Source organism: Microcaecilia unicolor, chromosome 11 (assembly GCF_901765095.1).
Source record: "Microcaecilia unicolor chromosome 11, aMicUni1.1, whole genome shotgun sequence".
In the NCBI taxonomy this organism is placed as follows: domain Eukaryota; kingdom Metazoa; phylum Chordata; class Amphibia; order Gymnophiona; family Siphonopidae; genus Microcaecilia; species Microcaecilia unicolor.
The window spans coordinates 32136607-32164317 of NC_044041.1; the positions used below are offsets into that span (position 1 = coordinate 32136607).

At 43.3% G+C, this 27711-nt stretch overlaps 1 protein-coding gene across 1 annotated transcript in view; it reads left to right on the plus strand.

Annotated features, from left to right (window-relative positions):
• The window catches only part of LOC115479946 (N-alpha-acetyltransferase 25, NatB auxiliary subunit-like), an 82504-nt gene that overhangs the window by 48829 nt on the left and 5964 nt on the right, over positions 1–27711 (plus strand). The window contains 8 exon segments of the mRNA XM_030218284.1: positions 102–309; positions 1246–1335; positions 16261–16441; positions 19017–19116; positions 20711–20720; positions 20723–20790; positions 20793–20863; positions 21677–21803. Of these exon segments, the coding sequence (XP_030074144.1) occupies positions 102–309; positions 1246–1335; positions 16261–16441; positions 19017–19116; positions 20711–20720; positions 20723–20790; positions 20793–20863; positions 21677–21803 (855 nt within the window).

The following is a 27711-nucleotide window of genomic DNA, read 5'->3' on the forward strand; positions in this document are numbered from 1 at the left end:
CATTTAGGGTTACTGGACGCTAGTGCCAGGGTACATGGTGGCTTTTGATTGGATCCGTGTATGCAGGATCAGATTCTCAACATTTTATTTTGTTTTCTTAGTTCATAAATCGGTTGCTTGGGACATTGCCTCGGCTTGAGCCATCAGAGGGTAAGCTTGTACTACCAACTGACATCAGAGCTTTACAACGACACTTGTGTATTGTACAACTATCCCGATTACTTGGTTTTTACCATGCGATGGATAAAAACCAGAAGCTAGATGCAGTGCGAGAGCTGACACTGCGATATCGACATGGCCTACAGTTTGGTGAGTTATCTTCTTTGTCTGCTACCTATCCTTGCAATTTGATATCGCTTTTAAGCCACTTCAGAGATACCATGTACAGGCTGACCGAATTTTGGCTTCGGTTCTGAAACCCACCCAAAATCTGGTTTTGGCCATGCTTTGGTTTCATTCGAAATTGCAAGTTGACTTAGAAGCTCAAGTTACTCCTGCTCATGCCAGTTCCAATTTCAAAATGGCTGCCACAACCTTCAGCAGTAGTCTTGTGGGACTGCTATAGGAGGTTCTGGCAACCATTTTGAATGTGGAGCCATCATGGGCAGGAGTGACGGGGGATTACTCCTTTCCCAACTAGCTAAATAGACCACCATATTATTTCAGAGACTCTATTTTTATATGCTTTTATACCTTTTTTTTTAGTTTCACATGTATTATTTTTTGATACTTTATCTTTTTAGTGATTTCTGTATTTGATTCATGTGCAGCGTATACCTTAAAATGCTGCCCGGTGCCCTTCTATTGAGGTGAATTGCAAGTGATGTCATTGTAATGCATGTGCCTGTCATTTGTGCGTACACATTGCAGTGTGGGACACACAAAGTTTTACTGGTTTGTTAGCTGCTTTTTAAGTTAATGCAATTTTTATAAATAAAAAGTTGGACTATGCTAGCCAACATTAGTGTAATATATTTATTTTGTATTTTTAATGTTTTTTTTGTTTGTTTGATGAAATCGCTGGTTCTTGAGTCATTTCCTGAAACCTTAAAGCAAAAATAAAAAAGATCTCTAGGTTGGCATGTCTGACTGTATATGTCACACTGACCAGCTACAGCAGCACTGTTCTTTTTCTTTTATAATGGTAGCCAGAAAAGCTGGATTTTATTCTTTTCAAACTGCTAGTCATGTTTTAAGGTAGATGTAGATTTTGGTATGTTAAAAATGCTTATAAAATTTTGACAGGCAAGTCATGCTTGAAGACCGAATTACAGTTTTCTGATTACTACTGTCTGCTTGCTGCTCATGTGCTCCTCGATCTGTGGATAGAAACAGGTAAGCTATTTTACTAGGTCTCCATATTGTCTCTTGTATCTAGAGGGAGACATGTCTACAAAGCATTCTTTATCATTTTAATGTTGATATCTAACTCTCCAATATTGAGCTCACAGCGGTCGTTGCTTTTTTAAACACTGACCACCGCAGACAAAAAAAAATCCAGGTATTCGGGAGAATAGTTATCAACATGGGCTATTGTTAAGACATGCTGTTTTACCACAGATTCCATTTACTAATAACTGGGGTTAACAACAAAATAGCACATCTTAATGGAAGCCCATGATAACTCCCCCCTTCAATTAAAGTAAAAAGAAATGTTTCTAGAAATTGAAATCACTTCTATAAGTAATAAAATGAGCCAAGTATTGGGCAATCAAGCCATTCTGACATCACTGACGAGATTGGCTCTTAGGCATTGATGGAATGAGGCATTATGACATCACAGTATCAGCTCTGGTTACCAGAGACTGAAACCCTTCACACTGGGGGGGGGGGGGGGGGGGGGGAGAGTTATCAAGGTGGGTTAACTTTAAAGAGAAGTTGCTTACCTCCTGTAGCAGGTATTCTCCAAGGACAGCAGGGCTTATATTCTCACAAGTGGGTGACGCCAAGCCACGTCACCCGGTCCGGGACTTATGATTAGCATAAGAAGAGCTTTGTGGTGTGCGAGACACACTCCACCATTCATGCGAGAGTGTGGTCTCCACAGTTTTAATATTACAGCAAAAAAGTAAAAATAAAAAAAGAGACAACTCCAAAGGGAGGTGTGGCGGGATTGTAAGAATATAAGCCCTGCTGATCTCTGAGAATACCTGCTACAGGTAAGTAACTTCACTTTCTCCAAGAACAAACAGGGCATTAATTCTCACAAGTGGGGAATCCCTTGCATTCAGGCTCACCAGAAAGAACAAACATTGGTCAGTTGGGCCTTGCAATGGCAAGGAGATAATGCAGATTATCCTGGAACTATATTCAATCTCAATGAGAGAGCACCTGGAACAGAATAAAATGGTCCTAGGAGAGTGGAGTTGGCTTTAGACCCCAAAATGCCTGTTGCGTTGGGTATCCTGCTGAAGTCAGTAGTGTGATGTGAATGTGTGGACTGAAGCCCACGTCGCAGCCTTGCAAATTTCTTCAATGGAGGCTGACCTCAAGTGGGCTACTGACGCAGCCATGGCTTCAACATTGTGAGCCGTGACATGAACCTCTAGGGCCAGTACAACCTGGGCATACAGTGGTGGAAATAAGTATTTGATCCCTTGCTGATTTTGTAAGTTTGCCCACTGACAAAGACATGAGCAGCCCATAATTGAAGGGTAGGTTATTGGTAACAGTGAGAGATAGCACATCACAAATTAAATCCGGAAAATCACATTGTGGAAAGTATATGAATTTATTTGCATTCTGCAGAGGGAAATAAGTATTTAATCCCTCTGGCAAACAAGACCTAAAACTTGGTGGCAAAACCCTTGTTGGCAAGCACAGCGGTCAGACGTCTTCTGTAGTTGATGATGAGGTTTGCACACATGTCAGGAGGAATTTTGGTCCATTCCTCTTTGCAGATCATCTCTAAATCATTAAGAGTTCTGGGCTGTCGCTTGGCAACTCGCAGCTTCAGCTCCCTCCATAAGTTTTCAATGGGATTAAGGTCTGGTGACTGGCTAGGCCACTCCATGACCCTAATGTGCTTCTTCCTGAGCCACTCCTTTGTTGCCTTGGCTGTATGTTTTGGGTCATTGTCGTGCTGGAAGACCCAGCCACGACCCATTTTTAAGGCCCTGGCGGAGGGAAGGAGGTTGTCACTCAGAATTGTACGGTACATGGCCCCATCCATTCTCCCATTGATGCGGTGAAGTAGTCCTGTGCCCTTAGCAGAGAAACACCCCCAAAACATAACATTTCCACCTCCATGCTTGACAGTGGGGACGGTGTTCTTTGGGTCATAGGCAGCATTTCTCTTCCTCCAAACACGGCGAGTTGAGTTCATGCCAAAGAGCTCAATTTTTGTCTCATCTGACCACAGCACCTTCTCCCAATCACTCTCGGCATCATCCAGGTGTTCACTGGCAAACTTCAGACGGGCCGTCACATGTGCCTTCCGGAGCAGGGGGACCTTGCGGGCACTGCAGGATTGCAATCCGTTATGTCGTGATGTGTTACCAATGGTTTTCGTGGTGACAGTGGTCCCAGCTGCCTTGAGATCATTGACAAGTTCCCCCCTTGTAGTTGTAGGCTGATTTCTAACCTTCCTCATGATCAAGGATGCCCCACGAGGTGAGATTTTGCGTGGAGCCCCAGATCTTTGTCGATTGACAGTCATTTTGTACTTCTTCCATTTTCTTACTATGGCACCAACAGTTGTCTCCTTCTCGCCCAGCGTCTTACTGATGGTTTTGTAGCCCATTCCAGCCTTGTGCAGGTGTATGATCTTGTCCCTGACATCCTTAGACAGCTCCTTGCTCTTGGCCATTTTGTAGAGGTTAGAGTCTGACTGATTCACTGAGTCTGTGGACAGGTGTCTTTCATACAGGTGACCATTGCCGACAGCTGTCTGTCATGCAGGTAACGAGTTGATTTGGAGCATCTACCTGGTCTGTAGGGGCCAGATCTCTTACTGGTTGGTGGGGGATCAAATACTTATTTCCCTCTGCAGAATGCAAATAAATTCATATACTTTCCACAATGTGATTTTCCGGATTTAATTTGTGATGTGCTATCTCTCACTGTTACCAATAACCTACCCTTCAATTATGGGCTGCTCATGTCTTTGTCAGTGGGCAAACTTACAAAATCAGCAAGGGATCAAATACTTATTTCCACCACTGTAAGTGAAGGAAATGCAATCTACCAGCCACTTACAGATTGTGTGTTTCCCGATGGTGACCCCCATTCTGTTGGGATCAAAAGAAATACAAAGTTGGGCTGACTGTCTGTGGGAACTGGTCTGCTCCATGTAGAAGGCCAGTTTTCTCTTGCAAACTAAGGTGTGCAAGGTGCTTTCGCCAGGATGGGCATGAGGTCGGGGAAAGAATGTTGTCAAGTGGAGGAGTGGCCTAGTGGTTAGGGTGGTGGACTTTGGTCCTGGGGAACTGAGGAACTGAGTTCGATTCCCACTTCAGGCACAGGCAGCTCCTTGTGACTCTGGGCAAGTCACTTAACCCTCCATTGCCCCATGTAAGCCGCATTGAGCCTGCCATGAGTGGGAAAGCGCGGGGTACAAATGTAACAAAAAAAAAAAAAAAAATCGACTGGTTCAGATGGAACTCGACACCACTTTCGGCAGGAACTTAGGGTACATGCTGAGGACTACTCTGTTGTGATGAAATTTAGTATAAGGTACATCCACCACTAATGCCTGAAGCTCACTGACCCTACAAGCTGAATTAACAGCCACCAAGAAAATGACCTTCCAGGTCAAGTACTTCAGATGGCAGGAATTCAGTGTCTGAAAAGGAGCTTTCATCAGCTGAGTGAGAATGACGTAGAAATCCCATCACACTGGTGGAGATTTGACAGGGGGCTTTGACAAATGCAAACCTCTCATGAAGTGAACCCTTCGTTCTGTGTGATGAGGGTTTGAAAAACACTCCAATCTCCACGATTCTTCACAGGATAACTCCAGAAGTAGTGGGAACCATCTGCTGCATTCAGTATGGCGCGAACAGAATCATGGTTCTGCAGTCTTGAGTTTCAACAAAGTTTTCCCCACTAGAGGTATGGGAGGATACGCATACAGAAGACCTGTCCTCCAGTTGAGAAAGAAGGCATCCATCACTAGTCTGACATGGGCCACTGAGGGGGTGCCTCATGCTCAGAAGATCTTGCTGTCAGTGCCCACATTGAGAGACTACTAGTGTGGTTGCATTATCCTGCTCAGTTTGTCGACCAGGGTATTGTTTTTGCCTTTTTGTATTATCTCAATCAGATCCTAACGGTACACTTTGCATATTCCATGTACTGAACCGGAGGAAAAAGCCTCAACAGACTCCCGTTTTTTTGGCTATACAGCTCTTAAAATCGCTGGAGTTCTTACTGTCATCATAGGCAAAAAACCTCCTTAGTGGTCTTTAAAGTCTATATCCTAAATAATATCAGGTAAATCCACACTTATTCTCCTGACTGCTGTCGCGTGATCTGTCAACTCCACGGCCAAAAATCCTCTCTCATTGAGCCTCTCTGGAAACCTGGGTCCTCTTCTTCATTCGAAGGCACAGTTAGTTGGGCTGTGGTCGGGCCCAAGACAAGAAGACACCAAGAATGGGTGTCTTTCCCAGAGATCGTCTGATTGCACTGGGTACAGCACTTAAAGCCACTGGAAACCTTCATGGACCTGAAATGAAAATCTTTATCGACTAAATTAAACAAAGCGATGGTTCCTGAAAAACGGGCAAGGCATGGCAAAGAAGAAGGGAAAAATCCCGGACGAAGTCAAGGCCTAAAATGGCCGAATAATGACGAAAAAGAAAGGAAACTTAAAACTGGGCAAAATTAAACTACTAGAAGATAAAGGAAAGTTACAAAAAAGGGGGTTCCGCAATGGGAACACAAAAAGGGACGAAAGAATTGCCGAAAGGCACACACATGAAAAGTTCTTTGGACCGAGGAAAGTGAGGCAACAGTAAAAAAACAAACAAAAAAAACACACCTTCTCCTCACCACGATAGAAAAAGCACAAAGGAGACTGCTCTCAAGGCAGGCGGGAAGGCACTTGCGCCTGCGCGGTAGAGCATGTCTCGCGCTGCAGCTCTCTTATGCTAATCATAAGTCCCAGACCGGGTGACTTGGGTCGGCGTCACCCACGTGTGAGAATTAATGTCCTGCTTGTCCTTGGAGAAGATGATATTTTACCACTAACTTGTGCTATTTTAGCACAGGTCTCATCTTATGCAATGAGACCTAGTTAATAATAATTAGGGTTAACAGTAAAATAACACACAGCCCACATTGATATCTTCCCCCTTAGTGTCAGTCTCAAGATAGTGGCTGCCACTGATAATGCTGTTGGCTCGGTACTCTATCTGGATAGCAACAATATTCTACTACTATCCAGATAGGATGGCGCTGAATATTAACACTAACTAGATTAACTTTAGCTCCACGTGTAGACTACTCCAGCACTGTCCAGATAGTGCCAAGTAGTTTGAGGAAATAGCTGGTTAGTGCTGCTGAATATCCTTCCCATCAGCACCTATTTAATTAGGAGCTGCCCCTACCCAAATAAATGCCTTTGAATTTTGTACTTGGAAATAGATTTTTCCTTTGCTGTTTGTTCTGTCTTTCATTTAAAAACATGTAAGTTAAAGCTTATGTTAACCTTGTCCTGCTAATAAACAGACATTCCCGAGTTTATGATATGGTGAGAGTAATTTTATGACTGCTTGTATTCATGAAAAACAGACATGATACACTTTCAAAGCATAAGTACATGCATCATATAGCTTTGAAAATTACCCCAGGAAAATGATGCACACATTTCTCAGAGCTATAGTTTGGTGCACCTAATTTTACTGAGGTAAAATACATGCCTTCTTTTGAAAATTCCAGAAATACATGTATGCTTGCGAATATTGTCCTTAGGAGCACCACCTCAGCCTCTGAGTAAAGTTTATGTACAAACAGGCTGTATATATGTAACTTTACTGACACACAGGACATACGATGTTAAAAGCCCATTTCTATTGAGAAACAAGCTGTTTTACCTGCAGAAACGGCATTCAGCATTATCCTTTATATGATGTTGAGTGGAATTTAAGAAGTGACTTTGGTGACGTTCATAATGTTCTGTACATTTTGTAGTGGAACTTAGCTATGCAAATCGGATTAATTTATTTGTTTTATAAATGTATACCCCACTTAACGGCTTACGATAAAAACATACATAATATAAATAGTCCACATCACATCTAACAACTAACAGACCCCCCCCCCCCCCCCCCCCCCCCACAATATGTAACTGAAAACTTTTTTTCATTTTATTAATCCTTCATCTAAGTATTAAGAAAAGCTTGCAAAAACAAATTAGTTATCAAAACTTTCTTAAACTACTGTGTATACTCCATTTTGTCAATAGATATTAAAAAAATGTAATGAATATATTCCTAGTATTTTAGGAAAAAGAATAGCGAAATGGGCCAAAAGTTGGATCTGTGTGGATTGCCTTCCTGAAACTGGTCTGTTCAGAGGACAGAGCCCTGTTGGCTAGTGATTATCCTATTTGTGATTTGATAGGATCAAGCTAAAAGTAACTGAGCTCTCAACTACATCAGAGTGTGTTCTTTATACTGTAACATGAGCCATGGAATCCTGCCCCTGTAAATTCCAAAACAAGGATCCAAGTTTAGATTTATGGTCCATCAGATCTTATTTTGACTCAGCCATGACTCGTACATGTAAGTTTGGATTTGCCTGACTTGCTAGTAAGAGTATGATCCTCTTCTGTACGAAGTACCAGCTAAAATCCCATGTTTCTATCTTGTTCAGATCAATCTAAGAAAGCTGATCCAATCCCTTTGTTTCCCTGTTGCATGCATGGATTACATTTTCTAGTTTATTCCCAAGATAGGACTACCTTCCCATGCATGCAGTGGAGCAAAACGCCACCTGAGTGAAGTGATAACCTGTGTAGTATTGTAATGTGATATGTACCTAGTCTGGTAGGAGTGAGTTAATAGGAGATACGATGTTCCTGTACAGAGAACAAGATCCACCAAGACTTTAGTCACTATGATAGCTATGTGGATAGGCATAAATATAAGAGAGGGAATGTAAGAGCTTAAAGAAAAATAGGGTAATGAGAGTGTTTGCAGAACCAGTATCATTTCACAACAAAGCATAAGTTACTTTGAAAAGATACCATAGTAAAGAATACTACAGGAAACTAAAATTGATAGTGTAGTGTAAACTGCTTTAACGTCATGGATTAAGATTAGGTATTAATCAGCTGGCAGTTCCTGTATTTATTTATTTATTTATTTGCATTTGTATCCCACATTTTCCCACCTATTTGCGGGCTCAGTGTGGCTTACAATACATTGTAAAAGATGGAAGTGGAGTTGGTTGCAGTACAGTTATGGATTACATTGTGAAGAATTATATAAGACAGAGTAAGCTCAGGATATTCTCAGGGGATCGGACAGTGGAAATAACAGGGGTGAGTTGAGAGGGGTGCAAAACATGACCGAGGGAACGGGGAGGTCTGACAGTTTTGGAATTGTAGACTGACTGACTTGAAAAGCTGGATGTACAAATAAGAAAACTCCTGAGATAATTTATAAGCACCAGTGTGTGCCAACTACTACTACTACTACTACTTAGCATTTCTATAGCGCTGCCAGGGTTACGCTGTACAAGTTTAAACATGGGGAAGGACAGTCCCTGCTCAAGAGAGCTTACAATCTAAAGGTAAAAACTATGTAGTCAGTGTAGGTATCAGGAATGGGAAGGTGGTTAGGCGCCAAAAGCAAGGGAGAAGAGGTGGGCCAGTGTGTGCCAAGACTTTGTGCTTCTTGAGCTGGAGAAAGAATGGGATTTATAGAGAGAATTATATATAGAGAGAGCCACTATTGTAGGTTTTCATGTCTGCTTAATAGCATCAGTAGATCTAAATACACAAAAGCTATGGAAGTATGAAAGGAAGGGGCCAGAGTCCATCTCCATCATTAAATTTGTACAATCATTCCAGTGAGCAAGAGGAATGAATGGAAATCCACTAGAGATGGGAGTAACTAGTGAGGTAATAAAATTTGCTGATGACACAAAGTTATTCAAAGTCGTTAAATCGCAGGAGGATTGTGAAAAATTACAAGCGGACCTTACGAGACTGGGCGTCTAAATGGCAGATGACGTTTAATGTGAGCAAGTGCAAAGTGTTGCATGTGGGAAAGAGGAACCCTAATTATAGCTAGGTCAAGCAAGGTTCCACATTAGGAGTCACGGACCAAGAAAGAGATCTAGGTGTCGTCGTTGATGATACGTTGAAACCTTCTGCTCAGTGTGCTGCTGCGGCTGAGAAAGCAAATAGAATGTTAGGTATCATTAGGAAAGGAATGGAAAACAAAAATGAGGTTGTTATAATGCCTTTGTATCGCTCCATGGTGCGACCACACCTCAAATATTGTGTTCAATTCTGGTTGCCACATCTCAAAAAAATATATAGTGGAATTAGAAAAGGTGCAGAGAAGGGCGACAAAAATGATAAAGGGGATGGGACAACTTCCCTATGAGGAAAGGCTAAAGCGGCTAGGGCGCTTCAGCTTGGAGAAAAGGTGGCTGAGGGGAGATATGATAGAGGTCTATAAAATAATGAGTGGAGTTGAACGGACAGATCTGAAGTGTCTGTCCACGCTTTCCAAAAATACTAGGACTAGGGGGCATGCGATGAAGCTACAATGTAGTAAATTTAAAACGAATCAAAGAAAATCTTTCTTCTCTCAACGTGTAATTAAACTCTGGAATTTGTTGCCAGAGAATGTGGTAAAGGCGGTTAGCTTAGTGGAGTTTAAAAAAGGTTTGGATGGCTTCCTAAAGGAAAAGTCCATAGACTGTTATTAAATGGACTTGGGGAAAATCCACTATTTCTGGGATAAACAGTATAAAATGTTTTGTACATTTTTGGGATCTTGTCAGGTATTTGTGACCTGGATTGGCCACTGTTGGAAACAGGATGCTGGGCTCGATGGACCTTTGGTCTTTCCCAGTATGGCAGTACTTATGTAGTTCATACAGGGGTGGAAGCAAAACAAGAAAAAAACACTACAAAGATTAGATCACCAAACAAGGGAGAACAATTGGCAAATACACAAGTACAGTGGGGAAGTACAAAGTATTACTTCAGGAACCATATGTTGATCAAAAACAAATTCAGGAATGGCTAAACTTTAGGATGAGAAACTGAGAACTGCAGCCCAGGTTGCTGGATTATAGAATAGCAGAGAAAAAAAACTGGTAAAATGGACGTATGTAGATTTTGTAAAACTGAGCTGGAAATGGTATTCATCTTGTAGCTGCAAAGTTCTGATAGGAGAAAATATTTATACAGGATGGCACAATAGGAAACTTTGTAAATGCTACAGCATTGCTGTACCTGAAAAAGTGCTAATATGACCCTAAGGGAATTATGAAAATGAGTTATGATCACCTGGAGCATTCCCATTTCAACTGATAAGCTTGATACAAGAAAACTGGTTATAGTGGTAAGGGGGGGGGGGGGGAGCGACCCATTAGAATAACATTGATAATGGAGGTGTTGATGCCATGTGATTTTTCTGTGCATCACATGAAGAGAGAGAAGATCAGTTACCAAGCAGTGCTGTCAGAGACCACCTTGATTGCCTATACTTTATTACATCTTATGAACTCCGTAAGGAAGCTGTCTTTTGGCGTGATGCAAGTACAATGTCAAACACTGGCAGTAAATTTGACAGTTTGGAGATCATGCTCCACATACCCTTTGTTAGGAATGAGGTTCATTGCTGTCATGTCCCATGTGGAGACACTGCCCTCAAAACAAGTAGAAAAAATAGCATACAAAAGAACATAAAACTTCACTTTTGAGTGTCAGTGCAATTTCTATGCCCTTTGCCCTTCTCTCAAGTCCTAAAACCTGTTCCCCCAATCACAGCACTTCCAAGGATTAAAAACTAAAATGGCCTGCCTTTATTGTCTCTGCTAGATCAGTCCAAACCAACAGGTTGTGTCCCTTCCCAGCCAGCAGATGGCGTTAGAGATACTGAACCATTCCAGTGATGATGACATAAGTGCTGGTGCACACTGCAGCCTGAAAATCTCCTCCAGTATTTCTCTACCTGCGCCAGATGGTGCAGCAGGACCTAGGCCTAACTTACCAGGACACAATCTATGGCCTGCTGTCTTTGTGGGAACTGCAGTGAAGGGCGGGGTGCAGGAAATCTGGGTGCCAGTTGGACCCACGTGCTGGATTTTCCTTCTTAGAGTCGGGGGCCTGGGCTGGGGTTGCTCCAAGCTTGTGTGGAAGGAGGAGGCAGGCCTGAGTTACTGCAGGCAGGACTGTATAAGACCGACTCTGCCCTTTTTCTGGTCCCCTTGCTAACAAGTGGTGCGTGCAGAAGGAGGGAGCAAGCTGGGCCTGCGTTACAGTACCGAGGCATAGTAGGTGACCTGGTGAGACTTGCTGCCGTGCCCCCCACTCCCTTCAGCCCTGCCCCAAACTGTGATCTTTCTTCTGAGGATCGTGGTTTTTAAATATTTTGGGCTTTGATTCCCACTACAGCTCCTTGTGACCCTGGATGTCATTCTGTAGTCTAGCTATAACAGGCCAGGAAGTAGGGCAGGGAGAGAGTATAGGGAGGGGATGTTTGTGAAGAGGGGGGGGGGGGGGGAATTTGTTGATCCTTGATCTGTTATTTTCTGTTTGTGATTTATAAACAATAGTTGTTACATAATATTGTTCCTTTTGATACTTTAATAGTTATGATTTTATGTTTAAATCTTTTTGTTTAAGGCTTGTGGGGATGGGGCTCTTTTTTGGCACTTCACTGCAAGCTTTGTCCTGTAGGCCATAGCTTGCAGAGGCACCTGGCTTCAATCCCTTTGGAACCTTTGACAGCTGTGGATGTGTGGTACTCCATTCTCCACTCCTTTTCCCAGGGCTGCTCTACAGCACATAAAGGGAAAAAAAATTATAGTTGGCTTTATTTTGGTACTGTCTATTTTCCTTGATTTGTCTGGGGGGAAAAAAGGTCTTTCAAAATAGAAAGAAAGCGGCTACCATATGTTTCTAAGACAGGAGCAGGTGGCTAAAGTCCACAAACCAGAGCCAGGGTAGTTACTAGGCCCAAGGGAGATCCAGTGGCAGTTGGTAGGCTGCGGGAAATTGAAGTATGAGCTGGCCTGTAGCACAGATATACCCAGCAACCAGTTCAGTATGGACTGCAGGACCTTGTAGCTTAGTTCAGTTTCCTTTGCCCAGTTGATGTTGGGCTGGGTTCTAATTTAGGTCCAGGCTTGGGGAGCATTCCAGAGGAGGATTGCGAAGGTCTTGCTCACCCTTATGAATTACACTTTCAGCTACAGATCTTCTGACTTTGATGGGGATAGCAGGTGTGTTGCAGCCTGTTCTTCCACTATCAGGTCAGTCTCCAGGGCTAGACTTGGTAGAATGGAGTGTGGCAAATGAGATCAAGAACCATGTGACCCAACATCTAGGAGCATTTGGGGGCTCCTAGAGGTCAGTTGGATGATGATCCTTGGGCAGTACATCCACCATGCTCTCTCTGGGATGAAGGCACCTGGCTGAAGAGCCCTGATCCCTCTCCATGTTTTATGAGGAGTGAGGGGTGCTGCCAGGCATGGGCTCCCATCCTTACAGGAACAACAGACAGAGAGGCTGTGGAAGGCCTGCTGGATCCTGGCCCTGTCTGCGTCCCCTGGGAGTGGATCTCTGTGATGTGGTAGATGAAGACTTAGATGCCTTCCCCCCACCCAACCCTCCCCAGGGCTTGATTTGTGGTTGATGGAGGGTGAGGACTCTAGTTGTCTGGCTCTTCAGGCTAATAGAGCTGAGATGTTTGAACAAAGCTGGCACAGAAGTGCCAACCCTAGTGGTGCCTTTTCCTGGAGGGGCAGCAGAGTCCAGTCAAAGCCTTTCTTTTACTCTAAGCACTCTTGTATATTCCTGGCCATTTAGTGGCTCTGGAGGGCTTCTTCATGATTTTGGCTTCCTGAGGACCTGGATAGGTTTCTTTGCCTCCCTAAGATGCCTTAGTCACAGTAGTGACCAAGAAGACCGCCATTCTTTTGTCGATTGGTTTGGCACTCAAAAAGGACATTCTTGATAAGAGGGTGAAGCTGCTATATTAGCATCCCCTTCCTCATCCCGCCTCATCCACTGCTGTGGTTACCGGGGTATATTACATAGTAACATAAGTGATGACAGATGAAGACCTGAACAATCCATCCAGTCTGCCCAACAGTCGCACTCATGATCAATTCATGATTAAATCAACAATGAATGTGAGATTGTTTACTTGATCATGGTCATTCTTTGATGTTTCTGGGACATAGATTATAGAAGTCCGCCTGGGTGTGTCCTTATGTTCCTTACTACTGGAGTTGCTGTTAACGCTCACTTCAGTCTACCCAAATCCGTCTTGTCATTTTTGGGACCCAGATCGTAAAAGTCTACCCAGCAATGTCATCAGTTCTGATTATTGAAGTTGCCATTGAAGCCCTTTCCAGCCCATCCCAAACTGGATTGCCTTATATAAAACACAGACCTACAACGTTTGCCTGGCACTAGTCTTAGTTCTTTACGGCTGAAGTCGCCATCCAAGTGTCACTCAGCATCCACACGTGCAGCCATTTAAGTTTTATTTATTTATTTTTTTTTTGTACCATCTATTTTCTGAATAGGGATCCTCTGTGTTCATCCCACGCCTTTTTGAATTCTTTCACTGTCTCTACCACCTCCCTCGGGAGGGCATTCCAAACATCGACCTGGTGAGAAAGGGTGGAACAGCCCTCGAGTCTCCAGAAGTTGCTTGCTTTGAAGTTAGCAGCAGAAGCTATGAGGAAGGATACACCTATCTGGTCAGTTTCCCCTTTCATGGTGTAGCCTGGAGATGGTTGTGGCTCTGGTGTTGGACAGTCAACTCAGCCTCCAAGGTTCTTCTCAGTGAGCTACTGTTCAAGGGGTACTTACTTCATGAAGAGAACTTAGAGAAGCTTTTAGTGCTTCCTCCCTGGCCCCTGATTGTTGGGGTTCTCTGCAAGGCAGTACCTCATCCGTTCCTTCTGCTTGCGTTTCACAGACTGTGCTTTCTGGCTGGAGACCACCTGCATCAAAGCCCGGTGCTTATTCTTTTGGCTTTCCGCTTGGCCCTTAAGAGATGGAACTTGAAAAACGGGTTCTTTGGGGCTAGTTAATCCAATTCATTCAAAGCTCACACAAGTTCCAAGGCCTACAGCAGGACAGAACAGGGGGGGGGGTGTCAACAGGGTAGGCATCTGACTGCAGCTGCCGTTTCAGCTGCGAGCATATGCCCCTCTTCTCCTCCTTTCTGTGGCCCTGTGGTTACAATATCTGCTGTAGTAAGAACTGTGAGGCTCTAACTGCAAAGCCCAATACAATTCAAACACGTGGACTGCATTCAGTTTAGCTAGCTGATATTTAGACCTACATAGGGTTCTGTAGATACTAAAACCTGTGGTTTAGACTGTAACAGATGTTTCCTCTGGTGGCATGGTTGAAAGGGAGACCGAGGCAGAAAGCCATGCATCAATGAATTTACGGCTTCTACTGTGAAATTGGCTCCAAAATAAACTGCAGCAATTCAGTGAGCAATGAGCATGGAAATTACTGCTGCATTAAAAACATGCAGTAATCCACAGCTCATTGCCAAAACGTTCCCCTTTTTGTCAACACTGATAGGAAGGGGTACATAAAGAAAAGTTTCAGGGTCTGTTAACCCCAACATTGTCTCGTGGCCTCCCTCTGAACTAACCTCTGTGACCTGCCAGTTACACAAGTGTTTGTTCATCCCTGGTGTCTAGCAGCACACTTCCTCCACCCCCCCCCCCCCCCCCATTAAAAAAAAGAAAGAGAGAAAAAAAATCCCTGGTGTCTAGCAATATCCTTGCTTCCCCCGCATTTAAAAAAAAAAGAAAAAAATTGTTTTTTAGCATCCTCCTCCTCCTGCCCCCACCTCCCCTTCCATCCAGGTCGTATTTTCGTGAAGACTACTAAATAAGAGAGAAATTCACTTATTTGCCAGACTGACCCTGCTTGGCATCCTGCAAGGTTAAGTGCCACCATTTTCCAAGATGGCAGGAGTTGAGGGGACATCGGTCCTGCTTCTTGAAGGTATGTCCTGGAGTGGGGTCTGGGGCCATGGTTGGGTGCCACTAGACACCAGAGAATTTTTTTTTTTTTAAGTCTGGGCAGGGGAGAGGCAGGGTGACTGCTAGATTACCAGGGATATTGGAGCTGATGCAGAAAGCTATTTTGGGGCAGGGGTTTTGTGTTGGAGGGCTCTCCTGAGCCTTCTACGCTGCCTCAGACCTGACGGTACATTTTCTCACATTGTGCTCACCTGGTAGACCTCAGCGCACAACTTAAAAACTACTTTTAATTCCTGCAGATTGCGGAATAGCTTCCTTACAATACATCTTAATAATACTGTGCGCTGATGTCTACCACACAAGTCAGCTTCAGCACTGAAACCCTTTCTACATCGTGTGGCCAGTAACAAGTGCATAGACCACTTGTTAACAATGCACTTACCCACAGTAGCTTTTGATATTGTCCCCTGAGTTAGTAATGCCAGGCTGAGGGAGGATAGGGACAGAATTAGGACTTGGTGGAGGGCAGAAGCAGAGGAAGAGCTGGGACCTGAGAGTTGGGTTGAGAGCATAGGTTCGGATTGACAACAGGAAAAATTTGGTGGAGGGAGCATGTGTTGTGTGAGATGCTTATTTTCCATGCGCATAACCCATTAAAAAAAAAATTCCTTGTAACCACTTCTGGAAGCTAGGAGTTAAAATAGTATTATATGCTACAAATATTTTATCCAGGTTTTATTTCATGAGTGTGTGTTTGTCAATTTCAAATGACTCGTAGCTTTTTTAATTAGGATCTACTGTAGAAGTACAGGTTGCCTGAAAACATTAATAAGCATCTATTTGGAGTACCCTACGAAAACATCTAATTGTCTGAAAAATAAACACCAACATTTCCAACTTGTACCTCCCAGGATTCAGAAGGCATAGGTATAATCAATCAATCAAAAAAAAAAAACTGCTTTTGGTATTGAAAGAGATTAATTTTTCTCCCATTTTTTTCTGTTCCAAGCAGAAATTCTCTAAAATAAGTCCTTTGCATCCCTCCTCTCAGTCCTCTGTTTATTTAAGTAATTTGATTTTTGTGGGGGTTTGTTATTTCGTTTTCAGGTGAAGAGGCTGCAGTGTGGCATTCCCTGACGTTACTAGAAGAAGGATTAGCAAATAGCCCTTCTAACGCCCAGTTCAAGCTGCTGCTTATTCGAATCTACTGCATGCTGGGTGCATTTGAACCTGTTGTGGATCTTTATTCCAGTCTCGACGCGAAACACATTCAGCATGATACTATCGGGTGTGTTTAAAGCCAAACAAGTACTGCTATTTGTGTCAAATCGCAGCTAAATCAAACCTGTTCTCTGTACTTGAAGCATGAGTAAAACACCAGCTCTTCAGAAGTTTACAAGTTATCTAAGGTTTCTGGCTGTATACTGTCCTATGATGCGTAGGGGTTTAGAAAACAGAAATGCCTATTTCAGACCCTTGGGGTTGGTGCAGTCCAGTGCTGATTCTCTGCTTAATTGCTAGGGTTCAAAAAGTTCTTAGCAGTCTGTTGCCAGTTTTAATTCTTGCTATACCATTTAAACTGATGCCCAGACCAAAGCCCTGTACAATCATCATAAAAATAAAAAAAGGACAAAAAAAGACAGGATAATCACACTAATTGCAAGTCTGTCGTGGAGGAGCAGCCTAATGATTAGTGCAGTGGCCAGGGAACAGGGTTCAGTTCCCACTGCAGCTCCTTGTGACTCTGGGCAAGTCACTTAAACCTTTGTTACCCCAGGTGCAAAACTTGATTGTGAGCCCACTAGGGACAGAGAAGGTGCCTGTGTAAAATGTAAACTGCTTTGGTTGTACCCCAGAAAGGCAGTATATCGAATCCATGACTCTTTAGACATGAGGGATTATAATATTCAGAATGTATCCATTCTTCTATCGTTCATGCCCTTCATTCTGTTAACTAGATCAAGAGGCATTCCGCACCCAAATGCTGCTTACCAAAGCCAGTGCTCTAGTATGTCTTGAGGGAATTGAATTTCTTCAACGCTGCTTCTTATTGAATCAAAGGATGTCCATAACTTTAATTTAATTAAAATTATATTTTGATTAGTCCAAATCTGGCACTTTAGTTTTTACTCAAAAAAAATTGACGTATGTAGTCTGTGATTTATTAATTTCACGGTTATCTGCTTTCTGATGGAATAAGATTCACTTCTGGTCACACATAAATTCTTGCGTGTACGTGGAATCTGTGTTCTAAAAAAGTGGTTGAAAAGTGACCAGGAATATGTAATCTTTGTGCTGAAAGCATTTCTGATTTACTTTCGATAAAACATTAGGCCCCAATGCTCAAAACTCTGGCGCTATATGGAACAGCACTGGAGTTTACCGCTACAGCAGCACCCAATAATAACTCCTCATGCTTGAAACTAATAGTATGCAAATGATATGTGTGCTATTGGCTTCCAGCATGAGGATAATCACACTAAAGTGGGCGGATTGTGCCTGGGCATGCGCTCAAGAGACCAGGCACAATCTTCAAACCCTCCTTCCCTTATATGGAAGTTAAGCCCTGCCCAGTGGGTGGAGTGTCGCCATTTTGAGGTTCCCTGGCCCAGCAGGAGGAGGGAGGGAGAGCTAGTCCCTCCTTCAAGGTAGGGGAGTTGGGGAGGACTACTAGCCCACCAGATCTAGCCTTCGGGGGAGGGGGGGGGGGCTGGACAAGAGTCCCACTGGACCACCAGGTTTTATTTTTTAGGAGGGTTAGGTGTTTGGGGGTCCACCGAACCTCCAGGCACCTACGTCCTTGGGGGTGGGCGGTCTGAGGTCCACCAGACCACCAGGGCCTTTGACATTTTTTTTGGGGGGGGGGGGGCTGGAGTCCCACTGGACCACAATGGTTTTAAAGTGTTTGGGGGGGGGGGGGGGGTTGGCCAGGCTACTTCACAAACCCTAAGGCCAGCTCCAAGCTGGAGTAGGGTTTGCAGCCGGAGGAGCGTGCTTCCCGCTGAGCATTGGGGAGGAATAGCCAATGAGGCAGTCAGCATGCATTTACATGCTCATTGCCATGACTTTCTCCATTCTATGCCTATGTTTATATTTTAAAAAATCAAGGGTTAAAATTCCTTGTTTAGGGGTCTTTTTACTAAGGTGCACTAATGGATTTAGCGCACGCTAAATGCAGCGCAGCCTATTATATACCTGTGGTCTGCATGGCACTTAATACACGCAGAAGCTCCCAAAGTTTTTGCGTTCACGGCACCCCCCCCCCCCGGCCACATAGGTCTCCCTTTCCCTGTAGCCCTCTGCCGTCCCCAAATCCAGCATCCTTCTTTCCTGCAGGACCAGGGTCGGTGTTGTTTCCTTCTCTTTCCCCCGCCGCATCTGAAGTGCTTGCAGCTTACATTTTCAGGCCATTTGCGATTCACACAGGCACTCCGGAGCCTTCCCAGTTTTCCACGTCTGGCCCTCTCTGATGCAACCTCCTGTTGAGAGGGCTGGACGCGGCAGCAGAGGGAAGTCCCCCCACAGTGCCTTTGTGAATCGCGGATGGCCCGAAAATGTAAGCTGCAAGCACTGCAGCTGTGGCGGGGGATGAAACAGGAAGTGGCAGATGCCGGACCCGTGGGAGAGGAAAGTAGGGAGCGCCGTGCCACCCCTGAGAGTTTGCTGCGGAAAACCAGGGTGCTATAGTGTACAGTTTGGGGAACCACTGTACTAATTCGTTAGTGCACCTTAGAAAAAGGACCCTTTAGTATTTTGGTTTCTTTGCCACTTTCGTAGTCTCTACTCACATTGAATAAGAGGTGTTGGATAACACACCAAGCATGTTTTTGATATGGACTTGATAGAAAATGTTTTTGTTTTAGTTACCTGCTGACACGGTATGCAGAATCACTGGGCCAGTATGCTGCTGCTTCACAATCTTGCAATTTTGCACTCAGGTTTTTTCACTCCAACCAGAAAGATGTAAGTGAAAAGCAGTTTTTTGTTTAATCCTTAGTGGTAACTGCATGCAGTTACTTTTAAAATAGCAGATGGGTGATCTGTAAGTCCTCTGTGATCCTTTGGAAGTTCAGTGTGGGGGGGGGGGGGGAATGTTTCTGTTGCTAAGCTGGAATCCTGTGCATTGCTTGTGGAATTCTCCAAATTGGAGTCCCTGAGAATCGCCAGGCTGCAGAGGTCACGTCCTTAGAACCAGGTGTCAGTCATTTCAGAGTTGGACCAGACTAGAAAAAAGGCAGTTGGAGGAGGGGAAATCCTCCAGTGTTGCAAGCAGTTACATCTGCATAGCTGCAGTGTTTCATCGCTTAATTATTTTTCATTTCTTCCTTTATTTTTAAAAACTACCAGGCAAACACACACATTGTTTTTTGCAATCCGGTAATTAACAGAACCCAAATTTTGTATTTGAGCTCATGGAAGTGTTGAGCTGCTGCCTTCCTTTTAAATGGGGAAGCCACAGCAGCAGCCCAAGGCAGCTGATCAGTACTCCGATGTTGAGCCTGACAGTGGGACCCAAGTGTTGCACCATCGTGCCCAATCTCTCTCTCGTCACGGAAAGAGAGAAGTCCAGTTAGACCCATCTCCTCTCAATGTTATTCACTGTGAATTTAAGGGGAGCCCAGTGCCAGCCTAGAACACCAGAAGATTGTACCTCTTGGGCTGGGCTTTTTGCATGGAAGCAGCACCAAAATCATTAGGCTGGTGACCATATTATGCAGGGTCACAGTGATATTTCATCTTGTGCAGGGTTGGACTGGAGTAGAGGAATGGGGACAGTAGCATGGCTAGTTTAAGGAACCTGTTAAGCTAGAAATGGCCAGCAGGCTATATGTTGATGCCTTTCTGTGGGAGATGTGATGACTTAGTTTCTACAGGTGTGACCCCCTGCTGGCTGAATAGTGGCATTCTGTAATTTGTCTTGGAGGAAATTTCCCTGCCTGCTGTTGGTCAGCAGAAGAAACAGTCACACTAGATCCATTCAAAGGATGGAGTATAAAGAGGGTAATACAGTTAGGAGGTTAGGGTAGTTTAGAGCTATGTATGCTAGAAAATATTGAGCACATACTCTGAAGAGTCAACTGTGAGTTAGAAAACAGTTGAGAATCTGGTGCTAGCCTGGAAAATTATGATGAAAATGCATATTTTAAAAACTCTTCTAGTATGTCAGAAGCAAGATGGTATTAGATTGCATATTGTATTCTATTCTATCAAAAACATTATTGTAGTCTCTGTCTATCTAACCTTTGAACCGTTAAATGAGACAGGAATCGGGCATGCTATGTATTAATTTGTTCAGACTTCACTTCCTTGATGGAACATATCCTTGGTTTGGCTCGTTATTGGTGACCAGTGATTGGTTGATTCTGTGCATAGGAAATCAGAATGTAAGCCATAGAACAAATAGTTGTTTAAAAAAAATGGAAAGTAGATTTGGTTGAATTTGTCAGGCTAATAAAATGAACCAGGTTTTATAATAATCTTTTGTAATTTTTTTTAATGTTCATATTAATGTAATAGTAACATTTTTTTTTCCTTTATTCTTTTTTGCCCAATCTAGACCTCCGAATATATATTCAAGCATATAAATATGGCGCATTTGAGAAGATACCAGAATTTATTGCTTTTAGAAACAGACCTGAAACAATTCGCTTCATTTTGCACAAGTCCGCACTGAACGGATGCTATTAGACCTCTTACTGGAAGCCAATATGTACGTATGCTGGAATCATAGGAGCATGTGAAAGTCCTGACCGGAAGCAGAACGCTTTCTCAATTGTACAGGATTCCAGTACCACCCAGAAAAGACAGTCTTGCTGCCATGCCCTGCGTACCCAGGATGGGCAGCCCTATGGCATACTGTAGATTCTGAAATAGGTACCAGCCAGTCATATGCCATCACCTCCCTGCATGAATTAAGTTTTTATACAGACAATTGTTTCAAGTAATTTCTGTGCATTGTATATAGAGAGTTCAGCAGATATCATAAATTTGTTAGTCTCTTAATTCAGTGTACTAATTTTGCTGACCTGAGGTTTATACAGATGCTAGATGTCTTAATTGAAGTTCTAAAATCTTGCAAGTGGGGTTATGATACGCTCATGGTTATTTTGGACAAGTTTTGATTATATAAGCTAACACGCTGTATGAACAAATGTAGTCAAAAGAAACATTTCTGGACCCAGCACTGTTTCTTGTGCTGAAAGCCTATCTCTAATGTGCACACCATTTTACATGTGCTCTCTCCCTGTCTGTACAAAGGAACCACTTCTAATCAAGTTGCATTATACCTGTAAATTTAATTATTTTTAAAGTCTTTTGCATAATTCCTGCTCCATTTTAGACTAAGAGCACTTTTCTGAAGACCGATTGAGTTTCCATATTAAGAATGGTTTTCTTTGCTTGGTATCATAATCTTTTCTCTGTAGACGTGAGGTAGTAGAATCATTATGCCAGCTGTTGGCTTATGTGAGAGATTTGGTGTCTTATTGTTAACAGCGGGTTTCTTTTTTTAAAAATTCTGCAGATCAATTAGTTTAGAAGAGAGTGTAAAATCCATGAGTTTGAGTCCAGAAGAAGATGATATTCCTTGGAATGATCTACGTGACAACAGAGATTTAACTGTTCTCTTTAATTGGGATCCCAAAAGACAGGTAAATGGAGTATTATATAATTCACAGCTTGCATGATAAAGGAAACTTAGATGCTATGTGTCTGTAGAAGCAAAACATATTAAAATATTCTACTCCTATACCAGAACATATTAAACCATGAATTTTGAAACAGTTAATTTTTCTTATAAACCCCTCTGCCTAATATAGAACTTAGAGGTTTGCATAAACTCTAGAACAATGAAATAAGCATGAGTTAGTAGAAGTAATAAAATTTTGAGGAAATCATTACTTTGACTGTGTTTCTAAATTTTGTTTAAACAATTGTACAAGAAATGCTTGTAACATTCATGTCTGGCCAAAAAAACAGCTAAATTGAGTAAATATATTCCAGCACTGGAGTAAGAAATAAAATGTTCCCCTCTGGATCTTGTCTGTGTAGTTAATATTGTCATTAATTTGACCCTTTCCATTTTTCAGGGTTCAGTTTTATGTATGATCCTTAGCCAATTCACAGTGGTCAAGTTTATAATAAGTAAAAGTACATCATTTGGTTGTAAACATCAATGGTGGTCAAAACTTGTACATCAATTATAAAGTAAAAAAAAAAAAAATCAGTTCAGGATATTTTTTTTTAGGCCAAAGGTGATTAAAAAAAAAAAAGGAAAATTTCTCTGGTTAACTGAACATTATTTGCTCTGTGCTTTGGTGGTTTAAAAGATTGGGATATAAGACAAAGTTTGTAGGTTTATTGATTTTTAAAAGAAAATTGAATTTCTTTTTTTTAATTCTTTATTTATAATTTCAAAATTTTACATCACAAGAAAAACTTGTTACAGAAAAACAGACCCCAAATAAACATTAGGATAAAATATCCAAAGAAAACTTTTGTAATCATATATTGTATGTCTTCTTTAAATCACAAATAGACAAGTAAGAGGGGGGGCATGAAACAAAAAAAATGGGGAAATCAAAACAGGTATAATTTAGGAAAAAGCTTAACACGCATTTTCTCACCTATTACAAATACTTCTAATCAGTTGTTAGCTTCCGCAGATAGTTTCCTTGAATCCAGAAACAACTCTTAATTGCTCTGGCTGAAAAAATATGTATTTTATCCTTGATATTTCAAAACACACTTACTAGGGTAATTCAGATAGTACGAAGCACCTATATCTAAAGTTTCCTTTTCATACTCAGAAACAATTTCCTAAGTTCTTGTGTCTGCTTTGTCACATCTTGATATATTCTTACTGTTTTACCATAAAACAAATTCATTCATCTTTCGAAAGTATATTTTTTTTTTAACGCTTCAATGTCCTGTTGAAAAACTAATTGAACAAATAATGTCATTCTTTCAGACTGTTCAGATAAAGAAACTTCCAACAGTTCAGTATATTCAAATTTCCTTCCAAGATTTCTTTTCCTGAGGAATTTTGTTTTGAATGTAGTAAACTTTATTTACCAGAGGTAAAGTTTCAGGGGAATATCTCAAACTTCAATCAAGTATTTTTTAAAGACTTCCAGTGGTGATATTCCTATCTCTCTTGGGAAATTTAAGATACGCAAATTAAGTCTCCGATTATGGTTTTCAATTTGTTCAATCCTTCTTTTAATTATAAGTTTATCTTTAATCATTTCTGAGGATAAATCTTGTAGTTTTTTAACATCTTGTTTAATCTCCTTAGTTTGTGTGGAGAAATCTGTTCTAATATTCGAACCAGAGATTCAGAAAAAGTGTTCATGGTACTCACAAGTGTAGAAATTTCCCTTGTGGATTTCTCTACGGTAGCTGCCAACTGTTGGAGAACAATCCAAATGCTCTCCACTGACACCATTTCCCGAAGCTGCTTTCAATAGCTTCAATTCAACGCCGGAGAGCTCAAAGGTTCCAGCCTCACCTGCACATACCACCTTTCCAGTATCCATTCGATCGAGGTAGTCCCAGCAAACCTCCGGTTTCGGGTACTCCTCTCTGGTTCTGGCGGCTGGTCGTGATGGGAGGCGGACGGATGAAGCGCCGGAGGTGAGAGAGTAACATCACGGTCCAAGTCCTCAAGGTTTTCCCTGCCTTGAGGAGAGCCGGGACCCCTCACGGCGTCCTGGGTAGAAATTCGCGAGGTGGTACCTTTCAATCGACGCTGACAAGGGAAGCGGTCCGGGTTGTCGAAGCTTCTCCTCGGACCGTTCCCTTTCTTTTTGTATGAGGCATCGTAGGAAAAATTTCTTTAGTCGGGCGTCGATACAAGAAGGGCTCTATCCTCGTTCACCTGAGTGTCGCCATCTGGACACGCCCCCCCCTCGAAAATTGAATTTCATAGAAAGCAATCTTCATTATTAACGTGTTTTAAAATTGGGGGGAAAAGAGTTTTACATTATTTAACTTATAGCCGAGAGCATTATACAGTAGAGTCTAGTTCAGGGCCCTCAAGAGGCACAGATTTCCCACAGTTGCTTGAAAGATGAGAGCAGGAACAGCAACCGGTGCATTCCCAGTCCCTTTAAAGAATAATGAACTGCAACCTTTCTTGGCCTGTGCAGACATCTGGGCGGCACTTACTTACAGCACGCCACGTAGTGGTTGGTTCTGGGGCAAGCAAACACTTAATGTGGTAAATGCGTCAGAACAGGATTTTTTTTTTGCTTTATCTGTGATCACCTCCTCAGTTTTTTTTCCTGCTTTTGCTCTTCCCCCCCATAGAGAAAGGATGGATTCTAAGTCGAAACGAGAGGGAATTTTTAGAAGAGAAGGGAGCATATCTGTCAAATCTTGAGCGGATGGGAAAAGGACTGACAAGGGTGGCAGTAGTTGCCTCTAGGGGGGGGGGGGGGGGGGTGTGCATGCTGGAACAGGTTTAGAAGGTCCTTCGAGTTTTCTGAGCTCTACGGAAAGCAGGTCCAAGCTGGCACCATTGTGTGATGGCCGTCACCTATGTGCAACTGCCTTATCCGCTTGTCCATAAAGAATGATATCTACAATACCAAAAAAAACAGAAATGTACTCCTTTTGTATTGCACAATCAGTGCATAACCACAGGGGGCCTGGGTCCCCCCACCCCACACGTCTGAGCTCAGATCTTCCAAAATTAGTCCTCACCTTTGCTGTGGCTGGCAGGGATCCCCATGCTGTGCCAGCTGAAGACCACCCTCTCTGGTCTGGCAACCAGAGCTCTCCAAGCTCTGCAGCGTGGTGCTGTGTTCTCAAGTGACTGCCTCCACTGCTGGCCCCCCCATGCATACTCGGCTTTTCACACGTGCAGAAAAACCAAGCATTCACAGGGGCTGGGACCAGCAGTGACGGCAACAGCTTGTGAACACTGCTGCTGGCCTGCAGAGCTTGGAGAGTTCTAGCTTGTTGGAGTGGCAAAGGAAGAGGAAGTCTTCCCTGGTAGGGGCACAAAGATCCCTCGCTAGCTCAGGTATGTATATTTTGCATTTCAGGCAGGGAGGAAAATTTGGTTGCCCGTCACTTTAGGTTCAGCCCTGCGCATTGGCCCCCCCCCCCTTCCCCAAACCATTCTAACTATTCCACTGAACCACTACAAAGACGTATGTGAACACATTGTAATACAAAGTAAACATTATTCCAGTTAATAATTCAAAATAAAACACTTTTTTTTCCCTACCTTTGTTGTCTGGACATTTTAATTTTTCCATCATGTTGGTCCCCAATTAACTTTTCTGCTACCTATTAACTTTCCTATTCTCTCATTCCTAGCTGTCCAATTTGTCGTCCTACTCCTTCCCCAGCCTGCTATTCCTTTCTATCTTCATCTACCCTCCATACTACCTCTGTATTTGCTATCCTCTTTTTGCTCATTATTTTGCCACTCCTTCTTGGCCTCTCCCATATAGTTCTGCACATTTCCACTATTTCCCTTCCTTCTCCCTCCCTTCCCTCCATTCTCATTAGCCCAGTATCTCCTTCTCCTTCCCCCTCCCATGGCCCATCTCCCTGTCCCTTTTCTTCCACCCCCATCATCTTCCTGCCACATCCCTCCTGCTGCCCCCCTCATGCTGTACCCTTCCCCCTCAATGGTCCAGCATTGCTCCCTCCAGTCCACTCCTGAGCCAGTATCCTTCCACTCCATCCCACATAACCAACATCTCTTCTTCCCTTCCTCCCTTCCTTCCCTGGGTCCAACATCTTTTTTCCCAACTGCCCTTCCATCTAGACATCTCTCCCTCACTACCATCCTTGGGTCCAACATCTCTCCTCTTTCTTCCTTTCCTCTACCCCATTATCCATCTCTCTTCCTCCCCTCTATCCTGGCCCCCCCCGGGGTCTACTTTAAAACAGCTCCAGGGGGGCTTTTGGTCTGCCATTCCTTTTCCCTTGTTGCCACCCCATCTAAAGTCTCTTCTCCCTTTCCCTCACTCTCACTTTCCTTGTCTAATTTAAATCACATTTTGTTCACAGGAGGTCACCAAACAGTGCAGGATTCTGATATGCTGCCTGCATCTGCCCCGGCGCTGTTGCTCTGCTGCGTTCCTTCCAGGCTGACACAGGAAGGGTTGGAATGTGGCAGAGTAACAGCACGGGGCAGATGCAAGCAAGCGTATCAGAATCCCTGCTGCATTGATGACGTTCCTGTGTTCACAAAATACAAAGTTAGACAAGGAAGGTGAGGGGAAGGGAAAGAGACCTTAGATGGGTGGAGAGAAATAGGAAGAAATGATGGACTGCAGGAGCCCCTTGGTGCAGGGCAGTTGCCCTGGTCTCATCCCCTTTCCCTTATGTCCGCATATTCCATTGCCTGGCTTGAACACTAGGGGATGCTATTGTTAAACTCAAGAGTCTCTGGAAATCCAAAGTGTGTTATCTTCTGTGGAGTGAAGGAGTAGCCTAGTGGTTAGTGTGACAGACTTTGATCCTGGGGAACTTGGTTTTATTCCCAACTGCAGCTCCCTGTGACCCTTAGCAAGTCACTTAACCCTCCTTTGCCCCAGGTACAAATAAGTACTTGTATATACTATGTAAACCACTTTGAATGTAATTGCAAAAACCACAGAAAGGCGGTATATCACGTCCCATTCCCTTTCTGTGGAAGAAATAAAAACTAATTGTCATGAAACACCTAGCTACCCGCCTGAGGTTACCCCACAGCCGCTTAGAGGGTCTATCCCAGCACAGCTCAGGTCCACCAGCACCTGCCCCCTTGTGCTTTACACTAGCACCCACCGACTGGGTCACAACCGCCTCTGGGCAAGTCTCCCCAGTGATTTCTAGGTTAATGGGGCCACACACCCAGTGGTCCCACAGTTCCCAGAAAGCACTCACAGACCCAACACACACACTACCAGGATTCTCAGAACTTGGAACAGTGGACAAAAAAAAAAATGCAGATGATAAACTGTAATAAGTAACTGAAAAATGGTTCAGTTAACTAAACATTTGCATACTTCCTAGAAAGTATGTGGGGAGGTATAGGACATATATAGCTGTTCACCAGTTATCAAATATAATTCCATATCATCAAGCTGATCAATCCATAGACTGGTGGGTTGTGTCCATCTACCAGCAGGTGGAGATAGAGAGCAAACTTTTGCCTCCCTATATGTGGTGTGCTGTGCTGCCGGAAACTCCTCAGTATGTTCTCTATCTCAGCAGGTGGTGGTCACACCACAGCAGCTCTGGCTAGGCCTCCAAGCCTAATCCTTAGGTTTGTTGAGGCCTGGGGTTGAGGGCTCTTTTGAGCAAGGCAACCTGGTGGTGCCAGGTCCCTCCTTTTCTCCCCCCTCCCGCTGGCTCCGTTTAAAAAAAAAAAAAAATTTTAAAACGTCTTTAAAGGCGTTTATTTTGACGTTTTTAAACGTTCATTGCAGCTACTCACTGGGGACACCAGTTCGTTACAGCTCGGAGCGGCAAGCAGGTAATTTTACCTTTTCTAGCGGGCAGGGGTTCCCCGATTCTTCCTCACTCGTGCATATGGCGTCGGAGGGCGAGGGC